Below are 19,554 nucleotides of genomic sequence, written 5' to 3' on the forward strand. Positions count from 1 at the left end.
ATCCATACTGTTTTCGTTTTTTCGTCCGCGGCATGATCCGCGAAGCTTTCTTGTATATAACCTGGTTTGCATTCGATTGTAAACAGAATGGCTATTTTTAGAGTTCAGTTACCGATAAAAATAATTCTTATAACATAAAAGACGTTTCATTAAATCTGCCTAATAGTAACGATGTTTATCTTTAGTCTGTTAATAATACAGTAGGATGTGGCATTGTTTTAACTGTGGCTAGCGCGTTAACGTCATGTTGTCACCCCCACCCCCTTGTTTAAACCTATATTATATAGCGTAAAATCCTACTGCAAAAGATCATGAAGGCCAGCTGTTATATTTATATAGGCTAATATTCAATGCTCTTTAAACATAGATTTGTCTGTATATCTACAATGACAAGTAGATCTAGATCTAAATGAAATAAATTTAAAATTATGGTAGGTCTATCTAGGATAAAATAACTCTGCTTTCACCGGAAACGGATGCCCAAGGTCACGTGACAATCTTCTAACAACAGTGGTAAATTCAAAGAATTAGGCCTAAAGTTAAATCACTGACCCAACTTATATTCTTGATCTAGATCTAGAGAGATCTAGGACCTAGTCTATATCACACGTTGTTTACAAGGTAATTAGATCTAGATATTCTAGTGCGGTAAAATCTTAGTTTAGCGTCGTAAATTCGGCCAAAACTAGTAATGTAGGAGAGAGTGAGTGAATTAATGAATATTATGATAATGTCAACTTTAAGTTTAATGTCGTAGGCTTTTTGATGAGAATTACTAGGCCGGTTCGTCACTTAGATGGCTGGATTGACCTCTGACCCTGAAACGTCACGCATCGTTTTCTGACGGTTTCTACGTTTATTTTAGGGGTCCTATCCACGACAAATTAAAGAACTGTTTATCTCGCCAACTCTGATCATTATTTTAACACAAAATGCTAATAAAATGGATAATATGCCTTAGAATGCCAGAAAAAATCGCGAGAATTGTGTTTGTAAATAATGAGAGGATTTCTAGTGGAGCACTCTCCGTAAAAACTGAACCGCGGCCAAAAACGACCCAATAACGGGGAAAACGGCTCCGATAACACTAAATTAATATATAATTGAGATAATTACCATGTATATTTACAGTATTATCGATTCTACTTTCCAAAATCTAATTCCAAAATGAGGTACCCACCCTGACATTTCTATCCGCTATTTTTAGTATCGTGACGTCATTGCTACGCTAGTTGCCAGACTGAAACAACTAGTTTTTGTTTTTTACGGAATGAACTGTTAAGTTTAGTATTTTAATTATTATTAAATATTATTCAATTGTAGCATGTGCGGAAAAAGTAAAATTATGGACATTATTATTGTATTAGTAATTTTATTAGTATATTGATTTTTTCTTCACTGTGGGCCGACCGTTGCTGCATTCGTGACCGGTGGTTAACCTCGTCAACGCCGCGTGGCCTATTCGTTTATATAATCAGTGATGCTCGTTCAGTGGCCTTTTTCAGCGCTAGGCCTAATTACGGGCGATTTTTAGACTTAATTGATTGGCCGTAAGCCTTTTTCATTGCTGCGTATTTTAAAAAATGCTCGTTCAGCGGCCTCTTTTTTTTTTGGCGCTAAATAATCAGTTTACGGGCATTTTAAGCGTTTATTTATTTTTTTAAGCTAGACGTAGATCTAGTTTAAAAAATATTTTTTAATACAGCTGGCTGCAGGGGGGGGGTGCAAATCGAAAGTTTGAGGGGGTGGGTGCAAATCGAAAGTTTGAGGGGGGGGGGGTGCAAATCGAAAACTTGAGGGGGGGTGCAAATCGAAAATTTGAAAGAAAGTTTATCCCCGGGAAGGGTCGCTACGCCTTTGGGGGGGGGGGGGCTGACACCATTAAGTGCCGCACCGGGTGACACCCGACCTCGCTACGCCACTGGCTGGCTGTCTTGCATGCCTGATATGTGAACTTAAAAAAAATGACCGAACATTAAAAAAAAATGACCAGAAGTAGGGAAGTAGGTCTGTTTTTCAATTGGCTAGAGGGATGGGGGGGGAAGAGAGAGAGAAGTGAAGACACCGACCATCTCGTGTACGCGTGTTCATGCTATGACGTGTACTATAGGCCTGCTGAACTCACGGTGACCCGCGACCGTGGTGGGATTTTTCATCCACAGGATAGTAAACGTAAGCAAGCAATCACGCGAGTGACGATGTTTGGAGATTTAAAAAAAAAAAAATCACATACGTCATGTTTTCAAGATGAAAAAAAATGTAATGTAAAAAAAAAAAATACCATGTATGAACCTCAGCTGCCACACTGTTGACTCAATATAATGTGAATTGAGTGTAAAATGTATTTGTATTTATAAACGATCATAACTGTTACTATCATATTATTTTAAGCATATTTATTATTTAAAATTAGAATTTGAAATAAAAATATTTATTATGGTCATTTGATTTATGCAGGTGTTCATTACTTCATAAAATGGTATGAATAACATGTAGAGTAGAATTTAATAAATAATAAAATAACTAGATCTAGTTTTATTATCAACCAGTTGCTTTTTGTTATTTTCCGGTGAGTAAATTACCTAAGCTGACGCAATTACCATGGCGGGAATTAAAAGCTCGTGTACACAAGTCGACGACGTCATGTTATGCCTAGAACGCTGTTTTGTCATTCATTTTCAATTTTGATTAATTTTCAAATTCTCTCTTTTCTCGTCAACCGAGTAAGCTAGATATTTAAATGTGGTGTCAAATGTTCTCTTAAGGGGTAAGGAACTTAATGGTGTATTTGAAATAACAGAATATTTTATTTTAAAAAATCCATAATTTAACCTAGAATTACAGAATGATTTTTTTTATTAAAAATGTATCAATAATAGCTAGAACACTAGTAAACTAAGCTAATTTAGCATATTTAAACTTTCTGTGCAAAGTCATTATTACTGAAAAAAATTCCAAAGTCAGGTCAGCCTGTGGCACCCTCCACTGAACTTGACAGAAGGAAAAAAAACTTGACCCGTGACCCTCATTAAAACAGAATTTGCTTTTGTTTTATTTTTTATTTTTAGTAAACATGTGCTTTATCTTACCCAATAAGTGAAAAAAATTTGAAAATTAATTTTAATTACTGTTGTAAAGTGAGATAAACAGCTTAATAAACACGTGTTTTCTTGAGGGGGTGTGACCCGGGTGTGGCACATCGCAATTGGAACTTTATATTTCTGTGTTTTATGACTATATTTGTTTACAATTAGCATGCTATGCTTTTAAAATTGATAAAGGGTAAGTACACCAAGTTACAAAATCTGCAAACTAATAATTCATACTTTTTAGTTTCAGTTTAAAAAATAATAAAAACGATCATCAACGAAGAAAGCGTAAACATTCTATTTTTAGGTGTGACATAAAAAAACAGTCATAAATCTAGCCAAATGATTGGATTCTTGCGCGGCACACATTTTCCCGCGCCTCGTTTTCACCAAACAAGATTATAATAAAAAAATGGCATTATTGGGGGTGATCGTTTTCCCACGAACACATCTCATAAACCCAAGAAATTATTACCAGTTAATTGTAATGTGTGTTAAATTAATAGTTTAAAGTTTTCAAGTAGTAACATAGGCTGGGTTCCAAGGAATGCGATATTTCAGAGTTATTTGATTTAAAAGACAAGAATACATAGAGCTATTTTCACTTACGCGCCGCTTGCGAGACAAAGAAATTAGGTCAAAAGTACATCTGGGAATTCTTAAATAACAGACTGAAATAGAAACGGATAGTTCCGTTTTCTAAAATTAACGATGGCATCGCAATCAATAGTTTATCCCTCTACCGTTTAGAGAAAGCGAAACTGGTCGCCATTTTAGTAAGCGCATGAGCCGTGAGATGCCACGAAAATGACAAACCCGGAAGTGTTGAATCGAACGGCCTAGTCTAAATATAAATAATAAATATTATTAAATATGGGTATATTTTCGTATATTTTGATAAAATATTATAAATAATTGAATAATAGATCACCATTTATGGTTAAATCAATTTAAATATCCTGAAATTAATTTTTATCAACCCTGTTCGAGATAGTAAATTTGCTATTAAAAACAGCAGCCATCTTAAGAAAATGTTATTTAGAGTAGCTTCCCTTTCATTTCTATTCGTATGAAAATGTATTTAAATATGATTGTCTTTTTGTATAGTCCGTATAATAAAGCATTTTTTTTAAAAATTCTGCTCTTTAAAAACTGAATCTCCTAACAAACAACTTTATTAATTCTAGAAGCATTGTGAGATGCAACTTGTATCCATGTTTTAAATCACGTTTTTTTTTTTACTAATGTTTATTTGATCTTACTATTACTATATTATATAGTTTTTTCTTATTGTTTGAATGTTCACCATTTTCATTGCAGGTTTTTTTTTTTAGTGATTCTATCGTAACTTATGACATTTTTTTTTACTTCTCTTTACCTTAATTAAACCCCAACCTCCGTCATATTTTTGTTGTCAATGTCACAACCAGTCATAAGGGGTTATCCATAAATGACGTCACACTCGTAGTGGGGGTCCGTAATTTTGTGACGATGTGTGATGAGGGGGAGAGGTTCAGATGTTGCGACGTCACATTTTTGCATTATAAAAAAGCAATGTTAGAAAACGAATTTTAGACGTTATTTCGCGTTTTAGATAACTGTTTTAATAAATTGTAATAGTTTAGACAAGATTTTGGAAAAATATCGATGTTTAAAAAAAATTCAACTGCAATTTTGAGGGGGGTTGTAGGTTGAGGTGTGGCATCATTTTAGGGGGGGATGACCCCTAATGTAAAAAATTACGCTTCGCTCTGCCTTATCTAAGATCTCTAGCCATAATTTTGACAACAATAAATGTTTGTCATCATTTATATATACAGAGAGACAAAATGTATTATCCACCCGCTTCCCTCGTAAAACATCATCTAAAATAATCAGCCACTCCACCCCTTAAGTGCGTGTTGTCATTATGGTCGATCGCAAGTCTCCACCTGCCAAACAAAATGTCAATATCAAGTACCCAAGTGAGTGATATGGGGTTGTCCATAAATGATGTCACATATGATTTGCTACGGGAGTGAGTGAAGATTTGTGACGTCAACTCTGACGGCTCCGCAATTTATGACGTTTCGGTCTCATGAAAGGAGGTGAACGGGGAAAAATACCTAGGAGATTGATGGAGAACCTCTATAATGCTTTGTTCAATCAAAATAACGATAAATAAGCATTAGTATACGTATACCTTGCTTAAAACGAATCATCACAAATGTTGCAAGCCTGCTAGTTTAAGACATTTGGCAAAACGGCCTTAACTTAACACATTATCCCCGTCAAAAAGGCTTGCCACCAAATGCCTGTCGACGAATAAGCCGCGTCTAATGCGGGGAGTTAGGAATGCGGCCATTGGCATGGGCCGCGTTAGAGCACCAGTAGGCTATCACTCTTTGTAAGATGACGTAAATACTTAAATTCAATTTCGCTAACCTGCGCGAAAATTTGGTAATGTTCCAAGGTTTGAGGAAATTTGTCTTGGATTTAAATTGAAATATCATGTTGACTGTCTGGCTCTTAATTTCGGAATATCACTTTTAATGTATCAAGATTCAGAACTATAATTTACTTTAATATAAGTGTCATCTTATCGTTTATTGTGCTTTTTATAAAGCGCAGAGCAGCTTCAAAATCGGACGGCCATCCTGTTTTCACCAAGCTTCTTTTGGAGCTTAATATAGGTAGTCTAGTTTTATACGGTGAGAGCTTAATACATTTTTAAAGGGCCGAAAGTCTCAAGACAGCAAGCTTGCAGAAATAACGTACGTTTAATTTAACGAGTGATAGATGTGTTAGCAGTGTTTCTTCCAGACTTTTTTTCTCCGGGGGGGGGGGGGCACTTGAAATTTTCGGGGGGGGACGGAACGGACGGACGGTAGACTTTCTTCGGGGGGGGGGGGGGGACACTGTTAAAAGTATATATTTTCTATATAAATTATATAAATTTCATTTCGAAGAGATGCCTAGAAGAAACTCTGTATGTTAGGGGCTGTTTAATGAACACCAACTTATGTAATCATATTAAACGTTGCAAAAGCGTCAGAAAGGCAGTGCTTGTTGTTTTTTTTTCTATACAATTAGCCTAACGGTCGGCGGGTACCGGTACATGACGTCACATGTGAGCGGTGACGATGTGCTAAGTAGGGGAATGAAAAGGTGGGGTTCGAGAAATGCGACTCAGCATGCTTTTTACATTTCTTGACCCTTCTTAATAGTTCTATCGTCCCCACTGAGAAAATGGATCACCAATGAAAGACGCGTCATACTTCTACAGCTGGTCTTTCTCCCGCAACCATCCCGTTTTCACGAAAAAAAACAACCTGACCCGTCTCTAAAATCACATCGCTGAGTTCTACTCAACCTCTCCCCACCACAAATCACAATTTCTATCTAAAACAATATGTTCATATGTTTGCTCTGTAATAATGCACGCTGTCATTACTATCTTAAGAGCGACGTCATTTATAAGCGATCTAATATTGATTTGCTTACTGCAAATAAAGTGTTCAAAGTTCGACCTCCCAACAATTGTTATGGTCTTGGATGCACACTATTAAGTCTGAAAAGGTTTATTAGTCATGCATGTCAACTATATTAAAAAAAAAAGATAAATTACTATACAGGGGGTCATCCATAAATGACATCACGCTTTTTTTTGACGATTTTTACCACCACCCCTCCGTCACACGTCGTCACAAAAAGCCAGACCCCCCCTAAAATGACGTCACACCTCAGCCTACAACCCCCCTCAAAATTGCAGTTGAATTTGTTTTTAAACAGCTGTATTTTTCCAAAATCTTGTCTGAACTCTGTCAAAATAGAGTATTTTAATCAATTGTTATTACAATGTATTAAAACAGTTTTCTAAAGCGCAAAATAACGTCTAAAATTCGTTTTCTAACATTGCTTTTTTAAAATGCAAAAGTGTGAAGTCGCACCATCTGAACCCCCCTCCCCCTCATCACACAACGTCACAAAATTACGGACCTCCCTCCCCCCTAAGGGTGTGACGTCATTTATGGACGACCCCCAGGCATATATTAAAACAATACAAAACAATCATATTAAACCATAAAATCAACACAAAAGACATGCGAATAGACAATTTATTGTTTTTGAAACATGGCTGCTGCTTGTATTTACTCATTGTTGTCTCGAACGGGGTAGTTTAAAGTTAATTCCGGGATATTTATGACTGGTTTGGTCTTGGATTGTGATTTGTTATTCCATTATCTGTTATATGATGTAAAATATGACATAAATATGGCCAAATGAAAGAAATATTCATTAGTTACCTTCATCGCACATTACTAGCTACGTTGGAATTTACGACGCTAAACTAAGATTTTACCTCTAGTGCCATAAGTAGATCTGGTAAAACCTTAGTTTAGGAATGTTGGGATATTTTTCCTAATGATCATAGAATAATAAAAATAAAATGTAGATTCTAGGCTACACAGATTAATTTTTAATCGGTAATCTATCGTTTTAGCGTAATCAATTCGGCTGCAGTAGTAATGTGCGGGAGAGGTAACTGATGAATATATTTGTTTAAATAAGTGTATTTCAGTCAAATTTTACAAAATATAACAGATAATTGATTTAAAAGAACAATAGGCCTAAGTGACCAAAACAAGTTAAAATATCAGGAGTGTTTGAGATAAATATTAGTTGATAAAAACAGCGGTCATCATTCCAAATAAAATTTAGAGTAGTTTCCCTTGATAAAAATGTCTATTCGTATGTATATTCTGTTGACTTTGTTGTTTAATATACTTAGCTGTCTTGTTTAATATAAGTAGGACAGAGGGCCATCTTCTTATTTTTAATTTTTAGATTTTCTTATTAAATTCTTCAATTAAAATTTTCTGTCACTTATCATATATCATTACAAACCATATCACTTACTGAAAAGTAGAAAATAAAACAACTAAATAGCGGCGTATGATACGCTGCGGGTCGGCTCGTTCCTCATAATTGACGTTCGACTCAAAATATGGGACGAGGTAAAATATTTTTAAAACATATTTTTATAGAAAAAAATGATGAACTCATTCGTTTTCGTTAGAAATTGTGATTAAGGGTTCGGGTATAGTAGAACTGGGATATGATATTAAATCATCATCTTGCTTTTAGTGACGATAGGGGGAAAGGGAATTCATCGGGAAAAATATGACAGCATTTATGGGTGATCCATTTAGGGGTTTTAGCCGTTATTTCGCGTTGTAGAAAACGAGTTTAATAAATTGTAATAGGAATTGAATTAATAGGAATGTTGACAGAGTTCTGACAAGATTTTGGAAAAATATCGATGTTTTAAGAAAAATTCAACAGCAATTTTGAGGGGGTTTGTAGGCAGATGTGTGACGTCATTTTAGGGGGGTGGGGGAGTCTGGCTTTTTTTGACGACATGTGGCGGGGGGGGGGGGTAAAAATCGTCCAAAAAGCATGACGTCATTTATGGATGACCCCTTAAGCCTAGTCGTTTACTTTTTTCTGTAGACATTAGTCTTGGGCCTACATTTTTTCTGAATTAAGATTGTGTTTATGAAAATTTGGTATTAATTACATTTGAATACCACATTGTTTTTTTTTCTTTCTGTTTTTACTGCTTTCATCAGTTTTTGATTTGTTCAGTAATAGATGTTTACCCATTCCCACCATCCATCATTGCAAAAACAAAATACACCCACTTTCATTTGGTTGGCCACATACCACACACACAGTGTTGTGTGTCGTGCCTTAACCAAAACAAACCATCTCCCTTCATTATCATTAGTGATATTTAATTAATTAGGCCTAGCCTAATAAATTAATTTATTAGGAACTGAGATTACACATTTCCTGTATGATGCTGTAGCAGTAGGTCTATCATTTTCTTTGTATATAGGCCCTACATATTTCTACTATTAAAGAAGTAGAAACAGCTTCGTTGCTTCAATACCACATTATGATGACCTCATTATTTTAAAAAACAATTCTGGTGTTAAATTCCCCTTCCCTACTCGCAGCATTTTAACTTTTGTGCCATACACACAACATCAGGTGTTGTACCTTGTACAGTTGTATCATGGATTAAAGACTCAAAACTTGCATAGAGTAGGATGTATTCCTTAGTTATTTGTGTAATATTATGTAAATGCCTTGTACCATCAGAAACTAAATTTATAATATAGCATCATTCTCAAGACATATGTTGGCTTATGACCTCTAGCCAAAGATGGCCTTTTTGACAAACATGGTTTTCAAATTTCATGGTGATGCATTTATCAAAGATTTTATATTGTTCTTTCTTTGGGATTGTTTCAACATTCCCTTATTAGGTAAATTACTTAAGACAACTATAGAATCAACAAATGAACCCACTGCACTCATTTTATTTAACAATCTTCAAAAGCCATTACGCTAGGGTCATTATTTTCCCAAATTCGTTGTCTTCCAGTGTTGTTGTCAAGTAACTGGTATTGAATTCACAAGAACGTAAGAAAACCACTCATGCGTGACTGCAATTGTCAATCGGGTGCCTTCACCTGGTTCGACACATGTTGACATGGGCATTTGTTTACATGAAACATCACACAAAACAGCCCTTTTTCTTTTGAAAAAAATATTTGAAGAAATAGCTAAGTCCAATTTTTTAGGGGCCATTTTGAAGAATGAAAAATAAAGGCGAACTATGCGGAGAAATTTTTTTTTGTAATGGTTTCTTGACTACAATCCTTCTCTCAAGAGTTGTTTTTTTTTTTTTTTTAAATGATTTCACTGTTCTGTGTTCAAAATGCGGATATAAATAATCTTGAAAATCATAGTATACGTGAAATATCTTACCCACTAAATATAATTAACTCTATTTCTAAACTGAATGCTAATAAAATAAATATGTTTTGGAAAAAAATTGTTACTATTTTTATGCCACTTGAAAAAAATGCCCCCATAAAATTATTAGTTAATAGAATATTTTCCTGCCGTATTAAGAATAAATGTTAGTCCCATATCATTATTATATATGTTATGTGGTTGATATAGGCCTATGTTTTCATAATATGTCTCTAGTCCAAAACATCCCAGCATTTAACTTTAGAAGCCACAAGAATTTTAGATAACCATTTGAGCTTGTAATTTATTGGCGTTGAATGTCTTTCTCTTTACATTTACAGTGTGACTGTTGACAGGGGTATCATGGCCCACTTCAACTTCAACAAAGACATCAATGAGATAGTCAAGCTTGATGGTCCCATGCTGGGTGGGCCAATGATGAGGTGGCAGAGAAAAGCACAGGAGACACTTATCAGGGTTCACCCAAATGACAATGGTTGGTTGTTTTATCCTTCTTAGACCATGTCCTCATTCACTTAATTATAATGGTTTGTCTTTCACTGATTCCTTATCATAGTTCTAGAGTGGATAAAGTGAATTCAGTTATAATATTCTGCTTGTTAGATCTTTATATCTAGTCTTAGAAATTTAACTATGTTAATACAACATTGTTGCATTCCCAAAATAATTTCATTAGATTTTGTTGATATAAATGTGCAGTAACTTTCTTGCAGGAGTTTCTTCACCTTTCAAATCAAGGTCAAGAACTCCAGGTAAGACTGTAAATGGTGCAGCGCCAACTACAGGCAGCAAGACACCTAAAACTCCTGGAGCGAAGACACCTTCAGGCAAAGGAGGAGAGGTAGCAGGCTGTCGCAGCGGTAAAAAAACTAAGACACCAGGAAACAAAACACCAGGAAGGTTGCAGGACAGGTAGTGCTACAGGCAATACTTTTTACATATTTACATGCATCTTTATTTCTGTTTTCATAAAATAATCTGTGCTAAAAATAAATAGAAACAGTTTTAAAAATAGTAGTTTATGAGAAAATTAGTTTTATCTTAGATTATAAAGCTGTTTGTGTAGCGGGGAGTTTAGTGAAAATAACTCTAAATCCATTTTCCCATTTGAGATATCCGTTCGTTTTGCTGTTTCTACAATGTTGTGTAAATTTCATATTTAGATTTATACCAAGTCGTTCAACAACAGACATGGAGTTTGGTCACTATGCCATTATGAAACGTGGGGAGGAGGAGTCTGAGAATAACCAAAATGACAACCCAAACACAGACTACCAGGAACAGTTGAGGGAGGCCATGGAGATGAAAGACTGCAAGATTTTAAATTTTAGGACTAAGGCTCCGCAGGCCAATGGTATGATGTGTTTACACCAGTAGTGTCCGGTGGTCAGTTTACTTCGTTTACCATTGGTGACTTCAATTTATAACGTTACTTTCCATCAGTGACTCTGATTTACACCATTATTGTAGTCAGTCACCACTTGTTGTAGATGGCAAGCTTGTGCAAGTGAGTTGTACTGATGTTATTCATGTTGTGTTTGCAGGTCCAGACATCAACAGTCTACACGTCTTATACAGTTGTGGCAAGTCCAACATCAAACAGTCAGCCAGCACCAGACACATCCCTAAGGAGCCTGAACGGATACTGGATGCTCCTAATCTACTGGACGATTACTGTAAGTCCTTGTGGGTGTTTTTATTGGTTGGTAGCTTTGTTAACCTCAGGGATATAGGTGATGTTTTAGCTAGTTAACCTCAGGGATATAGGTGATGTTTTAGCTTGTTAACCTCAGGGATATAGGTGATGTTTTAGCTAGTTAACCTCAGGGGTATAGGTGATGTTTTAGCTAGTAACCTCAGGGATATAGGTGATGTTTTAGCTAGTTAACCTCAGGGATATAGGCGATGTTTTAGCTAGTAACCTCAGGGATATAGGTGATGTTTTAGCTAGTTAACCTCAGGGATATAGGTGATGTTTTAGCTAGTTAACCTCAGGGATATAGGTGATGTTTTAGCTAGTTAACCTCAGGGATATAGGCGATGTTTTAGCTAGTTAACCTCAGGGGTATAGGTGATGTTTTAGCTAGTAACCTCAGGGATATAGGTGATGTTTTAGCTAGTTAACCTCAGGGATATAGGTGATGTTTTAGCTAGTTAACCTCAGGGATATAGGTGATGTTTTAGCTAGTTAACCTCAGGGGTATAGGTGATGTTTTAGCTAGTTAACCTCAGGGGTATAGGTGATGTTTTAGCTAGTTAACCTCAGGGATATAGGTGATGTTTTAGCTAGTTAACCTCAGGGATATAGGTGATGTTTTAGCTAGTTAACCTCAGGGATATAGGTGATGTTTTAGCTTGTTAACCTCAGGGAAATAGGTGATGTTTTAGCTAGTTAACCTCAGGGATATAGGTGATGTTTTAGCTAGTTAACCTCAGGGGTATAGGTGATGTTTTAGCTAGTAACCTCAGGGATATAGGTGATGTTTTAGGTAACTTAAAGCGTAACCTATTATTAAAGATGTTTAACACTTGGAAGCAGAGATTTGGGAAAAATAAATTGATTTTGTGCACATTATCCTCCTTGGATTCTGTTTTTTTCTACAAAATCTGGTGATGGTACACTGTGTGCTTAGTGAAAGAAAACAATTTGTGAGAAGAGTGGTAATGAGTGTATATTTGCTGGTGTGCATTAGCTGTAAGCCAAAAAGTTGTACGTTTTCCCTTGATGTCTACAAATGGTTACTTTAATCTGTGTCAGCATTTTATTTTCCTCATGTACAATGTCCTTCAAGTATACCATCTGGCAATAGTGAGTGTCATGGAAAACCTTCACATCAGATCCAAATCTGCTAGCTTACACCTTTACATCAATGCTTATGTTTCTTCAGATCTGAACCTGCTAGACTGGTCCCACCTCAACATCCTCACTGTAGCTCTAGGCAATGAAGTTTTTCTCTGGAATGCTGACAATGGAACAATTATTCAGTTGATGGAGTTGTCTACCCCTGATGATTACATTTCCTCTGTATCCTGGGCTCAAGAGGGGGCAGTATTGGCTGTTGGCTTAAGTACTGGCGTTGTGCAGGTAGGTGAAGTAGGTTTTATCAGTAGTAGTCAGCTATTATACATTGTAATTCTAAAATTAAAAGCATCAGTGGGTTTTCTGAGGCATAAATGACTGAGATTCTTTTATGATAACTTATATATTGAAGTATTATGCGTGGCACTAGCAGGGCTGCCTACTTGTACGGTTTTGCCCGTAACTTTACGATTTTGACACCCAGGTTACGGAATTACGATTTTGCTGCAAAATTACGGTTTTGATTTCAGTAGAGATCAAAATCGACTTTAGTGTAAAAAAAAAATTTCTGGTGGTAACTTAACTTTATGTTCCCGGTCTGAGTTTTATATTTTAATTTAGCTAGTTATATATCACTAATATCAGTGTGTTATTCGGTTCTAAGGTTCTCAGCCTCTTCCGTAACAATCCTCCCTCCCCCTTCCCTTCCCGCTCTTGTCATGGCTGGCGGCAGTCATGTTTATATTGTGAACTATTGACCCCGCGATTATGAGTCGGTGTTGTCCGTAGAGAAAAAAAAGGGCGTGGCCTAAATCATTGAAAGTCTCATCGCGCAGTCTGGCGAGACATATTTGCTGAGACATCGAGGCATTTTGTTTGAGATGTGCGAGAAGACAAGATTTTACTAAACAACGAGATCTAGGCTCACCGAGATCAATTACGGATCATATTTTTAAAATTGTTCTTTTCTTCTAGATATTACATTGATAAAATGTAGATTGAAAAAAAAATATTCAAGAAATATGCTAATTCTAAACATCGTCACCCGTCGGCCGCTTACGTTTTCTTGTTCGCGGGAGAAAAAATCCTGACACACACACAGTCGAGGGGTCACTGAGTTCACATTGGTTTAGATATCCGTAGTGTTGGCCTATAACATACGTCATACTACTCATTGCAAGAACAATTCCTATTTGAAATTTTCCATTGTCGCCTTACATTCTGAATTTAACGGCTTTTTTTTAAAAAAACTAATTATTAGTCCATAAAATAAAAAGTAGCACGAGTCGCCGACTGTCATCATTACGCTGATGAGCTTTACGATCATATAATATGGGGGTCATCCATAAATGACGTCACGCTTTTTTGGACGATTTTTACCTCCCCCCCCCTCCCCTCCGTCACACTTCGTCACAAAAAGCCAGACCCCCCCTAAAATGACGTCACACCTCAACCTACAACCCCCCTCAAAATTGCAGTTGAATTTTTTTAAAACATTGATATTTTTCCAAAATCTTGTCTAAACTATTACAATTTATTAAAACAGTTATCTAAAACGCGAAATAACGTCTAAAATTCGTTTTCTAACATTGCTTTTTTATAATGCAAAAATGTGACGTCGCAACATCTGACCCCCCCCCCCCTCCCCCTCGTCACACTTCGTCACAAAATTACGGACCCCCCCTCCCCCCTACGAGTGTGACGTCATTTATGGATGACCCCATGGGTCTTATTTACATTGTATTTAAAAAATGTGTAAAAATACGGAAAGTTACGGAAAGTTACGGAAAACCTATGCTCTTGTTACGGGGAAAAATTTTTTGGGGTAGGCAGCCCTGCACTAGCTGTACATACACTAATGAACTAGTACCTAGTTGTTGACTCTGAAAGTATATGTTGAAAACTGTCCTCAGATTTGGGACACAGATCAACAGAAACTGATACGTTCAATGACAGGCCACACTGCCCGTGTTGGGAGCATGTCATGGAATGCTCACATTTTGTCCAGGTGGGTCTCCTTTGTGCTAGCAGTTATTTATAGACCAGTCTTAACCCTTTAGCACCTTGATTATATTCACAGTTCACCAGTTTTTTTAGTATTTGTGCAGAAAAGAGCATCACATTTTTAACCTATATACTTGAAACACATACATTACTGATATAAAGTAATTGGTATTGAATGCTCCATGCTCTGAGAAGGAAAAAGAGTGGCTTTTTTTTTTTTGAGGAAAAATATGCTTGTAGGGAAAATAAATAACAATTATTTTCATGCATGCTTACTCATTTTTCCGCTTTAACTTTGGTTAATTTTATAATGCACTGCAAAAATGCAGTTTTGCAAGTAGTTATTAAGAAGTGTTATGGTGTTTAGTTTGTCTTGTTAATTTTTAGATTTTATAAAACAAAAGTTTTCCCATGGTTGTATTTTGACTTATATTGTTTAATGCATACATTTTTTAAAAAACTTTCCTTTCAGTGGATCACGCACTGGAGCTATCCACCACCATGATGTGCGAATAGCCAACCATCAAGTGGCAGTACTTGAGAATCACACGCAGGAAGTTTGTGGCCTTCGCTGGTCACCTGATGGAAGACACTTAGCCTCTGGTGGCAATGACAACCTAGTCAACATCTGGAGCAACCAGGTTGGGTCAGCTAATGCCACGGTTCCTCTCTACACATTCACAGATCACCAGGCAGCTGTCAAGGTAAGTTCAGGAGTCTTAGGGGAAGTCTTTAGTCACCATGTGATGGTTAGAGCAAGGCTTTAGTCACCAGGTGATGGTTAGAGGAAGGCTTTAGTCACCAGGTGATGGTTAGAGGAAGGCTTTAGTCACCAGGTGATGGTTAGAGGAAGGCTTTAGTCACCAGGTGATGGTTAGAGGAAGGCTTTAGTCACCAGGTGATGGTTAGAGGAAGGCTTTAGTCACCAGGTGATGGTTAGAGGAAGGCTTTAGTCAGGTGATGGTTAGAGGAAGGCTTTAGTCAGGTGATGGTTAGAGGAAGGCTTTAGTCACCAGGTGATGGTTAGAGCAAGGCTTTAGTCACCAGGTGATGGTTAGAGGAAGGCTTTAGTCAGAAGATTACTGTCAGTGTTTGTCACAGCAGGAATAGTCATGATAACTTTGAATGTTTTTTGTTCTCTGCAGGCAATGTCCTGGTGCCCATGGCAACCATATCTACTGGCCACTGGAGGTGGAACTGCTGACAGACACATCAGGATGTGGAACGTGCAGTCAGGGGCTAATGTGGGAGCTTATGATACAGAATCTCAGGTGGGTTGGTGCCCAGATGTCTACAACTGTTGGTCATGTCAAATGTTGTGTGTGGTTGTTGCAAGGCTGCATTCTCAGAGTTTTGCCACGCTGGTGTAAATGTTTTTTTTTTTAAAGATTTTTCTTGTTTCAACTTTGGTTCCTGTTCTGAGTTAAATATTGAGCTAATTAGAATCTCATGTTTTCAAGCATCTTTAACACATCACAAGACTTATCACTATAATATTGTGATGTGATTTATGATTACCTTACATATACAAAATGTGGGGGGGGGGGGGGTTCTTTAAGTTAACAACAGTATCCCACTATTGGGAAAAGCAATGCTTTTGTAACTGAATTTTTTTTTTAAAGAGGTAGGCAACCCAGTTCTAATTTGTGTAATGTTGGTTGTATACTGTTGTGTACAATTTGAGGTGGGCTGTCAGAGACAAAATGTTGTGTACAAGACTTAGTATTTTCCATAGGACAACTTACAGACCAACTAAGACTTGGACTCTTCTCTCTTCTGTTTTTCTCATGAACCACTGACTGAACCCACAGATTAAATTTCAAACAAATCCTACACTACCTACAAAGACAGCCTTTAATCTAGACATTGGTTCTATCTGTCCAGGTGTGTTCCATCTTGTGGTCCAAAGAGCACAAGGAGTTGATATCTGGCCATGGATACGCACTCAATCACCTGAGGATCTGGAAGTATCCATCCATGAACAAAGTTGTTGATCTAGTCGGTGAGTTGGGCTAGGTTCATTTCTGTGCTTGGGGGGCGAGTTGGGCTAGGTTCATTTCTGTACTTGGGGGGTGAGTTGGGCTAGGTTCATTTCTGTACTTGGGGGGGGTGAGTTGGGCTAGGTTCATTTCTGTACTTGGGGGGTGAGTTGGGCTAGGTTCATTTCTGTGCTTGGGGGGTGAGTTGGGCTAGGTTCATTTCTGTACTAGGGGGGTGAGTTGGGCTAGGTTCATTTCTGTACTTGGGGGGCAGATTAAATTTGTATTAAACTTTACTTTAAATATTTAAATGAGATAAAATTGTTACTTTTTAATTTTTTTAGTAAGATCTTAGCTTTGAACTTATTAAGTATAATTATTAATATACAAATTTGTATGTGTAGAAATATATAAACTGTGTTGTCCAAAAAGATGAATTGGTGGACTTTGTTGATTATTCTATAGCCAGCTGAATGCGGCCTTCATCTAATTTGTATGTTTGTCCTTCCCCAGGCCACACATCTCGCGTGTTGTGCATGGCCATGTCACCAGATGGCGCCACTGTAGCCAGCGCCGCAGCAGACGAGACCATCAGGCTGTGGAAATGTTTTGCCTATGAGAAACAGAGTAAAAAATCTGAGGCCAAGCCAGAGAAGAAAATGACCTCTGGTTTAAGTATGTGTATCAGATAACATGCAGTTGTTGGTCCTGGCCTGAGTTGCTGCCCCTGATTAGTGCCTACAGAATGATGTGAAACATTTATTTCTACCTGAAGTTTTTTGCTATTGTTTACATTATTGTTGACAAAGATGAACCACTTGTAATATGCATTTCTCTTGTACATCAGTCTGTCCTCTCAGGGTCTGTGTAATATTGCTCTATCCCACCCAATTGTTACAGGTCAAAGGTTACCAAGAGATCTTTCCCTTGGCTTGAGGCTTGTTTTGTTTGTGTAAATTATTGCTGCATACATCATTTTCTGACTCAATTTACATTTTCATTATTTTGTTAATAAAGCTTATACCACTTGTTAGTTCTGATCATGTGTTTTGTTTATCCAGCAAGGTTTGAAGAGTGAGGCTTCTCTCTATTTGAGCAGGGTGATGTGTTTTGTTGATCCAGCAAAGTTTGAAGAGTGAGGCTTCTCTCTATTTGAGCAGGGTGATGTAGCCAACTACACTTGTTTGTTCTGGTAATGTGTTTAGTTGATCCAGTAAGGTTTGAAGAGTGAGGCTTCTCTCTATTTGAGCAGGGTGATGTAGCCAACTACACTTGTTTGTTCTGGTAATGTGTTTAGTTGATCCAGTAAGGTTTGAAGGGTGAGGCTTCTCTCTATTTGAGCAGGGTGATGTAGCCAGCTATACTTGTTTGATGATTACAATAATGCTTGGTGTGGAGTCCCTTTGCTTTAGTGTCCACCACACATTGCCTTACCTTCTGAGAGTCCCCTTTTATCAGATGAAACATTGGAGAGTTGCCACTAAAACATTGTCAGGCTATCCAAACACCACGGGTGCCAGCTGTCAAAATACAGGGGTCAAGGTTACATGCCACTGCCTATAGGCTGTACATCCAACCACGAATTTAAACTCATGGAATATTTCATTTCTAAAGGCTGAAAATTTGTAAGCCAAAAACAATGAAAATAACGTAGATAAAGGTTTTGAATTAGTTTTATAGTGTGCAGTGGTGTACTATTTTTTTTTTAAAGATCAAGGCCAACTATTATTAGATGCATTGCAATGTACATGAATAATTTCCTATTGATAGATGTGAACTCTATAATCTAGTTACAGCTGTGTGCAAAACTTCGAACTTCACAGAACACAATGCTCGAAGTCCGGACGCGACCCTCGAGTCTGAAGAGAAAAACTTTTGAATGTTATTTGATACTTGGGTTTAGGATTACAAATTACAGGTAGATCTAACTACCGACAGGATCACAACACTCCAAAGTTATTGAGATATAAATAAGTGTCAATGACTGACAGCATGTCTGCGCATGCGTGCGATCGTGATCTCCATTGTAAGTAGGTCAAGATTTAAGGGCAGTCATTGAAACCTAAATGAACTTGAAAATAAAAGCTGAGTTTATTCAAAACATGAACGGTGAACTCCACGAACCAATTACATCGTTACCAAAGCAAATGTGTTGGTTTCAAATGTAACTCTCTGCTGACTGAAATCGTCATGAATGGTGGCAAGAAAAAAGTGAAGCTTTTAGTGTAACAGGCGAATAGTGAGGCTATTAGTACACCAGGCGGATAGTGAGACTATTAGTACACCAGGCGAATAGTATGGCTATTAATACACCAGGCGAATAGTGAGGCTATTAGTAACACTGGCGCTAAGACATGCTGGCGAAGGCCGGACGGAAAGGGTTCTGGACTCCACCTCCCCCCCCCCTCCCCATCACATGGTTCTCCAAAATGAAAGTTGTCTTACGTTAATTTACAACCATTGGCAAGCGCTGATGTCGCTTTGTGGTTCCAAAATTTTGAATGGCCCTATTATTTTAAAAATCGTTAATATGTATTTCTAGGTAAATGTATACACACATATATATATATATATATATATATATATATATATATATATATATATATATATATATATATATATATATATATATATATATATATATATAACATTAAAAAAACCTCCATCCATCACAAAATCCGACCTACGGCACTGTAATAATTGATGTCACCACATATACATACTGACATCACATATACATACTGAAATCACTCATCAGAGATTAGTACATTCAGTGGCCAAATAATATAAGATGTCTGCAAAAGGTGACACCCTTGCGAGCAATAAGTGACACCCTTTACTAGTGTCGTGTCAC

At 37.0% G+C, this 19,554-nt stretch overlaps 1 protein-coding gene across 3 annotated transcripts; it reads left to right on the forward strand.

Moving 5' to 3' along the window:
- Window positions 1–48: 48 nt before the first annotated feature.
- LOC131939447 (cell division cycle protein 20 homolog) lies at window positions 49–17,737 on the forward strand. 3 transcript variants are annotated; one of them, XM_059297739.1, is made up of 11 exons: window positions 49–64; window positions 10,238–10,392; window positions 10,631–10,829; window positions 11,081–11,271; window positions 11,462–11,593; window positions 12,806–13,002; window positions 14,631–14,725; window positions 15,194–15,425; window positions 15,867–15,992; window positions 16,606–16,723; window positions 17,214–17,737. In XM_059297739.1, exons 2-11 carry the CDS (start codon window positions 10,260–10,262, stop codon window positions 17,390–17,392), a joined length of 1,602 nt encoding a protein of 533 aa, XP_059153722.1. In that variant the 5' UTR covers window positions 49–64; window positions 10,238–10,259; the 3' UTR covers window positions 17,393–17,737. The 3 variants fall into 3 exon arrangements, with proteins under 3 accessions (XP_059153722.1, XP_059153719.1, XP_059153720.1); XM_059297736.1 differs by lacking the exon at window positions 49–64 and adding an exon at window positions 212–621; XM_059297737.1 differs by lacking the exon at window positions 49–64 and adding an exon at window positions 212–621 and having other exon boundaries at window positions 10,253–10,392.
- Window positions 17,738–19,554: the final 1,817 nt, after the last annotated feature.

Source organism: Physella acuta, unplaced genomic scaffold (genome assembly GCF_028476545.2).
Source record: "Physella acuta isolate Inbredline_101_S28 unplaced genomic scaffold, ASM2847654v3 ptg000280l, whole genome shotgun sequence".
NCBI lineage: Eukaryota > Metazoa > Mollusca > Gastropoda > Physidae > Physella > Physella acuta.

Excerpts from the sequence above, each read along its gene's own strand:
- LOC131939447 (XM_059297739.1), top strand. The coding sequence starts at position 10,260 with ATGGCCCACTTCAACTTCAACAAAGACATCAATGAGATAGTCAAGCTT. Across the intron at positions 14,726-15,193 it reads AATGCTCACATTTTGTCCAG|TGGATCACGCACTGGAGCTA; the intron begins GTGGGTCTCCTT and ends CTTTCCTTTCAG. Across the intron at positions 16,724-17,213 it reads CAAAGTTGTTGATCTAGTCG|GCCACACATCTCGCGTGTTG; the intron begins GTGAGTTGGGCT and ends GTCCTTCCCCAG.